The following is an 8,776-nucleotide window of genomic DNA, read 5'->3' as shown; positions in this document are numbered from 1 at the left end:
TCCTGTTGAAGATTTTTAGCCAGTAGCTCTGAGTAGTCAGTTAAATAGGAAGTATTAGCAGACAGACAATTAAGAAGTATTAGCAGGCATATAACAGCAAAGCACTGTCAAGGACTTTCCACATGTAAATAAAAGGTGGCTTGGTGACGGGATACTGGAGAAAGAAAGAAAGAAAAAAAAACAGCAAAGTACTAACAGACAGTTAACTAGGAAGTATCAGCAGTCAGATAACTAAGTAGCTCAGCCTCTTCCCTTTCACTCTCTTTTCCTTTAACCCATAAGTGTTTTCAGAAGCACGCCCATAAAATAAAGTTCCCAGAAGCTTCTTTCCATCATTTGGAGGTGGCTTTTTCCTCAATGTATACCAGACACGCCTAATCTCTTGCGTTATGAAGTGGGCCACCTCTGCTTCCTTAGATGGCCTCTCGTGGGTGAACTGTCTCATGTCTCCGTAAGACAGAATGACCACTGACTCAAAGAGATTGATCAGGACACAGTGCATCACAAAAAGAAAGCACATCAGATAGATGCCACCGATAACCTTGCTGTAGGTAAACTCTGTGTTGTTAAAATCGCCAATGTGATAGGACACAACAGTCTGTGCTGCATGGATCATGGTATTGAAATTCTTATCAAATTGACCAAACAGCAGGTAACCAAATGATATAAAAATAAGGGAATACACTGCCATGATTATGGCCAGGGAGCAAATAGCGGGAAGGCTTATAAAAATGGCCTTCTGGGCCAGGCGCACATCATAAAGGAAGCGTGTGTACCTGAGAAGTTTCAGTGTGGTGGTAAAAATGAGGAATGTGACATTGAACCGGAGTAGTTGATCCAAAGCAGCAATAACATGAAAAGCAATGAAAGTGTTTGGGTTGTTCTTATAGAACTCCAGCATATGCTGTGACAATATATACTTGGCCACATACAGGACTATGGTCACCAACAGCAGCACGGTCATCACCAGGCTGCCAATGTTCTTCAGACTCTGGAAATACTTGTATCCTTTCTGCCTTATTTTCCGAAACTCGTCTATGACAAACAGGACAAACAGAGTAATAACTAGGACGCTGAGCAGAATCCAGTTTTTCTCATGTCTCTCGAAGAGCCTGAGGGTGAAAGGTTTCACCACCAACTTCTTGTTGATCACACCAAGAGGGGCTGTCTCCAAAATCAGTGAGATGGTACAGAACAAATCAACGTTTGCATTGTAGATGGTGGTCTCAGTGATGATAGCCCAGGTACTTCTATCAATCCAGCTATTGTTCTGCAGAGCCACAAATCTTACCAGTGAATCCTGTAAGTTTTTTGGGGAGAAGTAGAGGGAGTAACCGCCCAGTGGATACACATGATATATCCCATGTGAGTAGTATAACCAAGGGGAATCTATACTTTCAAATATCCAGCCTGTGTAATCCAGTGGGTGCTGCACCAGCACAGCTCCTATGGGCTGTTGCCAGGAGCCATTGTAGTTCCCGACATTCTGTTGGTGGACATTAAACAGGGGCCGACACCGATGCTTGGTCAGGATGGTGTTCAGGACACTGGTTTTCCAAAAGCAATCAACTGACCCATGTTTAGATCTGACCTGACGCATCCTTGGCAGGCCCAGGATAATGGAATAGGCTTCAGACAAAAAGGCTGGATTTGAGTTTTCATGAATAAGTGGCAGGAAAGTGACACTCATCCAGGTGTAGAACTGTTGGACAGTGTTCACCTTCTCCAGGTTCTGGGAGAATCTATTCTTAATGATGCAATTGTAGTAGTAAGCATTATTGTAGTCTGTGGAGCACACCAAGTACAGGATGAGTACAAGGAAAGCAATGTGCAACAGGAAACCCTTACAAAACACAAAGGCTTGATGTCTGATGGTGCCTTTTTTTCTCGCCAATATCAGTTCATCACCCTCCAGCGGTCTGTATGGCTTCCGAATGTGGTCCTCTGATCGGACACAGTCGGGGTCATTCTTTGGAAGCAGGTCTTTGCTGATCTCCAATGTTTGGATCCCTGTGGACCAGTCTAGATCCTGGGGGCGCCGACGTCTTAAGGCAAACAGAGCAGCGAAGGCCATGATCTTAAGAGGCTGCAAGAGGAAGACACCCTGGATGAAAGAAACGACAGAGGCCATGAGCCAAAGCCAGGAGGTCTCAACACCATACGAGAGGCCATATAACACAATAAATATAGAGGACACTGCAGAGATCAGGCACACAAGGCACCAAACTAAATATAAGAGGCACTTTGACAATATGACACTTGCCTTGTTTTGTGAGTCAACATTTCTGGCAGGTTTGCCAGGTTGGCCTTGTGCCTTCTTGCGCAGTGTGGCTTTCTTTTGACGAGAGCGCCCCATTTGTTTGGGCTTTATTGAGCGTATCTTTTTCTCTTTGGTCACCTTGCCAGTGCTCTCCTCTCTGATAATCTGATTGGCCCCAGACTCTGGGACCACACAGTTATCTTTCTTTTTTGCCGAGGGTCCTAGGACACTGTCTATACCCGCCATGTAGGATAAAAGGTCATAGTGCTCATTGTCTGACGTCTCTGTCATTTCCTTAGGACTTTCTTCAGGTTCACTGGCCTCTTCTTCCCTCTCATACCAATTCTTCAACCTCTCCCTCAAGTTGTTTGGATTCATGTCAGGGTTTGTAGACAGGCTGTTATCAGTGCCTTGGATTGCTTCATGTTCTCCACCTTCTCTGGTAATCCTTAAAGTAGTGTCTTTTCTCTGTGCCAATATAAACAGTGTCGATATTAACATTTCCACTGGCACCATCACCAGTGCACTTTCCATTCCAATCACCAACGATCTCACTAGCTTCTTCAGATAGTGTTCCGCCTCCTTTTCTTGGAACAGCATGAGGCTGAGCAGTAGGCTGGATAGCAACATGGTCAAACAACAGGACAGCCTCTGAATCCGGGTGAAGGTCTGGTCGACGTCGTAGGCAAAGACGGAGAACCACAAGTGTTCTCTCTCAATCTTGCTAGATGTCTCAATGAAGAAGACATCCTTTCTCCTCAGTAAGCTTTCAGGGTCTGTGACGGGATAGGTCCTGTGCAACAGCCCATCACCTTTCATGGTCCCTAACCACTTCCTACAGAAGAAATGCCAGCACTGTTTGGTGAGCACGTTTTGCACTTTCACCCTGCTGAGGTACCAGCTTGGTGAGATTCCCACATTGTTGTGCCAGACCCTGATGAATGTGAGCTCGCCTAGGTCCTCTTCGGTGGTGAGCAAGAAGGTGTCCACGCTGTTTCTCCTGAAGCACTTGTGGTCTGGATGGTAGAGAAGGTGGACTTCGCTCTCCACAGACTTGCCAATCAGAGTGAAAAAAACGTCCGCTGTTGTCCCAGCATCAAGGCGACCCCCCGTGTAAAAGGTCACGAGGTAGCATCCCTCATCACAGGGGTCATTGTCGAGAAGAATGATGATCTTTTTCTTGTCGCTCATCCGCTTCCGCCATGCCCACCAGAGCAGGATGGCATAGATGAACAAAATGATCAGAACTGTAATCAGCGTCACCAGGTTGGTTGGCAGAGTCTGAATGAGTTCGCCAATTTCCAGAAGATCAATAATTTCAGGCAACACCAGAACACTGCCAGTGAGGAACCAGGGCACCTTCACATTCAGGGTCCTCTTCCTGGCACGCTTGCCACCTCTCTTACAGATACAGTGCACTCTCTTGTTGCTAGTGAAAGGACCGACCGTACAGCTTGAAGAATCCCACTTATCAGAATTGCCTTCGAAGGTCAAGCAGCTTGCAACAAAAACTGAGACATTGAGCCCAGCTTCAATGATTAGTTGAGGGTTTGGATACTTTGTCTCAACAGTGACGGTGATGTAGGTTTTGCTGCTCAGTTCAGTCCCATTCTTCTTGAAGATCTTGCTTGGAATGCTGATGATGTAAGGATTCTGCACAAAGTTGTTTCTGTGACGATCCGGCCCTGAGCTACATTCTGGTATGGTATGTTTCTGTGCTAGACTTGTGCTGGAGACCCCCACTCCAGAGTAGATGCTGACGGTGTAGATGGGGTCAATATCTGCAAATAACTGCAGTAAGACGAGCTGAGCAGAAGTGGAGGTCATGGTGACCGTGAATTGACCTGTGACCACATCACTTCTGCGAGGGTCGACAACCAATTTGATGGGCTGAAGGGACACAATGTCCCTCCTGATCATAAAAGACTCCACTTGTTCAGGGAGCAAGGTGTGCACAGTTCCATTGCTATCCTGGAAGATCATGTCGAAGCTGGTGATATCTGTAACAATGCTCAATGCCTTCCCAAGCCAAGGTAAAGGATTCTCTTCAAACTTATAAAAGACAGTAGAGACCGACTGAGGGGTTACAGAGATCTTTCCCAGCTCTGGGTAAATGCAGTTGGTACAATCTGTGTCAAGACGAAAGGAGTCCTCCACTTTGTCCATGTCAACTTTTTTCATGGTTATTTCCCATTGTCTGGTCTCCATCAAGGTATCCCTTTGCCCCGGCACTTTGCGCTGAGACACTGCTTCGGTCAGGATTTTCAAGGTGGGGAAGATGGTGGTGGTCACTCTCTGTTGCTCTGTGGTGAGCGGGACTCCTTTCTCAGTGCCTTCAGTTGGGAACTGGAAGGAGAAGGCAGCCATCACATTAGAGGCTGCTGTTAGGATACTGCAGGACAGCTGCTCAGTCTGTTCCGATGATATACGGTCTTCAGTAGTGTAGTTTAGCAGGACGGAAGCCAGTTCCAACAATTTGTGGATAGAGAGGCGCTGGGCCTGTTGGCTGACCTGGGCTGGTACCTGCGTTGCCTGGAAAATTGTGGCGGATATCTGGTTGATAAGGTGGGATGATGTGACGGGAATACTGGTGGAGATATTGACCAAGGTTTTTCGCAGCCTCTGGATCCTGGGAATGTCCCTACCCACAAAACTGTGAATGTTTAGCTCCGAAGCGATTTCATAAAGCAGCTTGTTGGCTTCTATATAATGTGTCTCATGGAGCAGAGTGGTCAATGGTGCTGTCGTTCCTTCTATATAATTGGACAATTGGTCCACCAGAGATTTCTGGGCTGCGTCAAGTGGGAGCTCATATACTTTGACCCTCAGGTACACCTTTGTGTAGGCACCACGGCTGTCAGTCACCAGCACCACGATAACCAGCTGGTGGTCACCTGAACTGCTCCCCACTGGCAGCTGAAATGGATGGTTCTTCGGACTGAATCCAAAATACACAATGGTACCCAGAACATTATTATTCAGACTGTCAATGCTGCCAGTCTGATGGTAGGTTTTTGCAAACACCGTGTAGCTGAGGGGGAGATCACTGTCCTCGAATTTCAAACAAGTCAGGGTGAATTGAGTGTAGAGCGCCCAGCCCTGTTTTGGGTTGATAATGCAATGTCCTCCCCTTGGAATAGAATTGACGTAGAAACGATGCCGGCTGATGCTGTAGGAACCAATGGAAGTAGTTACTTTCAGTTCAAGATTATACCATCCATCAGCCAAGTGTTCTAAGGACATGGGGTTCAGAGACACATAAGGCAATGTGTTCCCTGTGGCGCTATCAATTGCCCAGTTGACCAAGATCTCGGAAACAGCACTCGCTGAGAGCAGGCTCCAGCGGTACTTCAGCTTAATGGACCTCGGGCAGTTGGAGCAAGTCCCGTTCAAAATGAAGCGTTCAGTGGTAATCAGGTACTCCCGACAATTCTCAATGCAGGCTATAGACATCTGGGGCACAAAGCCGGAGTGCACAGAAATGGTTTGGTCAAAATGACTGTTCCTCGTATCTTTCTGAACCACCAGTCGGAAGTAGAAGTACTTTTTGATAATAAGCACATGGGCAGGGATGACCAAGGAATCAGGCTTGGCGGAGTTCCATCTGAGCTCTGGGTTGCCAGGGTGACAGTACTGGTTCTCAGAGAGTGTCATGGAGCTATAGTCAGTAAATGTCATGGTGCAGTACCAGGAGAAGCTCAGCCCGAGGTGTGGATCGGGAGAGTCCGGGTCAGCGCTCTGGGAAGCATCCAGCGTGATGGTATCCTCCACACTCACCATTCTGTAAGAGCCTCCAGAAATGACAGCCAGCAGCTCACTCTTAACCACCTCCACTACAACCTGGCGTGAGTTGTTGAGAGACGGTAGAGTGGGATCTGTCGTGTACATGGTTACGTTGAAGACGAAGACATAGTAACCATAGTCCAGGCTGTGAGCAGGCAGTTGAAAGGTGGCTGTGCTGGTCCGTACACTGGGTGGGAGGGTCACACTTACATTCCAGTTTGGCTGAGCATCTTTGTCTGCAATGCTGTAGACCTTCCAGGAGATGCTCACCGAATTAATCCTATCGCAGTGCAAACCCGAGTCTCCGTAAACCGTGAGTGGGGTGCCCCGGGGGCTCCGGATGACAGTGTCAGGGGGTGGTGGGTGCTCGATGCTGGGTAAAGGGAGCTGGCAGCCGGCGAGCTGGCAGAACAGAACCGACTCTCGGCTGGCAACTCGGTAACTGCCCAGCCTGGCCCGGAGTCTGAGCACCTTCTCCCCGGCTGCCCTGCAGCTCACCTTGGCCAGGAAACCCCTGTAGTCCTTGGGGTCGAAGGGGAGCTGGACCTGGGGGATATAGCTGGCCGGGTGTGCCACCTGCCGCCTGTAGGTGTACAGACTGACTGTACTGCCATAGGCCAACTCAAAGGCCCAGGCGCAGTGAGTGGCCGGGTGCTGATGGCGAATGAACCAGACCACGTTGGCGAGGAGACCCACCTCAGTGGGGCCGTTGTTGTATAGGAAAAGCTCCACATCCAGATCCTCCAGGGAACTGTATACAGTCGCCCCTAGGTTCAAGTACAGCTGGACGGTCAATGTGTAATGGCTGGGGCTGTTGTAATCGATCTGGTAGAGATGGCTAACCTGATCATCCCTGGAGAAAATGAGGTGCCTGTTCCTTCCCGCGGGAATGTCCCTCTTGCTGTAGTAGAGAATATTATCTGAGCTCACATAGTAGAAGGTGGTTCCTGCCATGGTGGCATTGAGGGTGAGCGAGACCCACTGGTGGTGGCTCAGGAAGCGCACCGTGCCCTCCTGAAAGATCACGCCGTTCTGTGTGGCCCCTGGAGGGCGACTGACCTTCAGCAGCAACTGGGCCACGCACCTGTCCTGCCGGTGGGACGGGCATCGGCACAGCTCGCTCCCAACGGCCTTGGGGTGGTAGCTGAGGCGCCAGGGCTTCTGCCCTCTGGGGTGGACGATCAGCCGGTAGGCCAGGAACCCGTTGTCTGCCCGCAGTCCGTGACCCACGCTCATCCTCAGGCTCGGCTGGAGCGGGCCAGACTGGGCACTGAGGAGGTGCATCAAGTCTGGCTTCACCACCAGGCTGGCTGTGGAGGAAGTGCTGGGACCACCAGCCACGCTCAGGGTGCAGGTGTACTGACCAACCTGGGGGTACATCACCGGGCTGGAGTACAGGAAACTCTGGGAGCACTCAGCCTCTTTCCCCGGGGGGTAGCTGGCACCCTGGATGTGGGCGGTCTGCCCACTGGAGAGAACGGTCTCGTTAGGATGGGCTTCGGGGCACAACAGTCTGTAGCCCCAGGATGGGCTGTTCAGATTGGAGCACCAGGCCAACTCCAGGTCCTGGAAGGTGACTGGGGCCTGGTCAGAGTTCAGGGTGAAGAAGGTGAGCTGCAGCTTGGTGCCAATAACAGTCAGATTCTGGTAGAGGCAGTCGGGGCAACTGCCAGAGGTGTAGCTGACAGTGATAGGGGTGTCAGGGGGCACTTGGCGAAGGACCTGTTCCCCAGACCATTGGGTGGAAAGAGCCAGGATTCGCTGGTTGATGGACCAGGAGAGGGTGGGAGGTGGGGAGCTGGTCTCAGTGCCTGGGCTGGGGCGGTAGCTCACTTTGATGGAGCTCTTCCAGTGGCAGGTATAGCGGAGCGGGCTGTCCCCAGTGTGGCTCACATTAGAGGGACACGTCAGGCGGAGCGGGGGGAGCGGCAGGGACAGCGCTGAGGACAGGAGGCTGACTCCGAGCCACAGAGACAGCATCACCGGGCAGAGGGAGCGCTGGGGCCCGGGGGGCCCGGGGGGCCCGGGGGGGGGGACAAACACCAGCAACTAACCGCCACCAGCAACACCCCGGGGCACACCCTCCGCCCCACGGCACCGTCTGTTTGAACAAACAGTCCCCCCACCCACACAACCCCCGCGAGGGAAAACCCTGGAACCTGCTGCTCGAGCCTCAGCAACACGCAGCACACACCGACCAATCACACTCACCCTGATCACACTCACCCTCATCACACACACTCACCCTGATCACACTCACCCTCATCACACTCACCCTGATCACACACACTCACCCTGATCACACTCACTCACCCTCATCACACTCACCCTCATCACACTCACACACCCTGATCACACTCACCCTGATCACACTCACACACCCTGATCACACTCACCCTGATCACACTCACACACCCTGATCACACTCACCCTGATCACGCTCACCCTGATCACACACACTCACCCTGATCACACTCACCCTGAACACACTCACCCTGATCACACACACCCTGATCACACTCACCCTGATCACACTCACCCTGATCACACACACCCTGATCACACTCACACACCCTGATCACACTCACCCTCATCACACACACTCACCCTGATCACACTCACCCTGAACACACTCACCCTGATCACACACACCCTGATCACACTCACACACCCTGATCACACTCACCCTCATCACACACACTCACCCTGATCACACTCACCCTGATCACACAC

The 8,776-nt window shown here is 50.9% G+C and overlaps 1 protein-coding gene across 1 annotated transcript; it reads right to left on the bottom strand.

Moving 5' to 3' along the window:
- Positions 1–223: 223 nt before the first annotated feature.
- LOC122559411 (polycystin family receptor for egg jelly-like) lies at positions 224–8,023 on the bottom strand. Its single transcript, XM_043708861.2, has one exon. The coding sequence runs from the start codon at positions 8,021–8,023 to the stop codon at positions 224–226; it is 7,800 nt and encodes a 2,599-aa protein (XP_043564796.2).
- Between the last annotated feature and the right edge of the window lie 753 nt (positions 8,024–8,776).

This window comes from Chiloscyllium plagiosum, unplaced genomic scaffold, assembly GCF_037043375.1.
Source record: "Chiloscyllium plagiosum isolate Xiang-an unplaced genomic scaffold, Cpla_swu_hap1 HiC_scaffold_19, whole genome shotgun sequence".
Lineage (NCBI taxonomy): Eukaryota > Metazoa > Chordata > Chondrichthyes > Orectolobiformes > Hemiscylliidae > Chiloscyllium > Chiloscyllium plagiosum.
Note: the sequence above shows the minus strand (reverse complement) of the source record. Positions and strands in the feature narration are given on the sequence as shown.

Bases quoted from the DNA above. Each gene is read 5' to 3' on its own strand.
- LOC122559411 (XM_043708861.2), bottom strand. From the start codon at position 8,023: ATGCTGTCTCTGTGGCTCGGAGTCAGCCTCCTGTCCTCAGCGCTGTCC.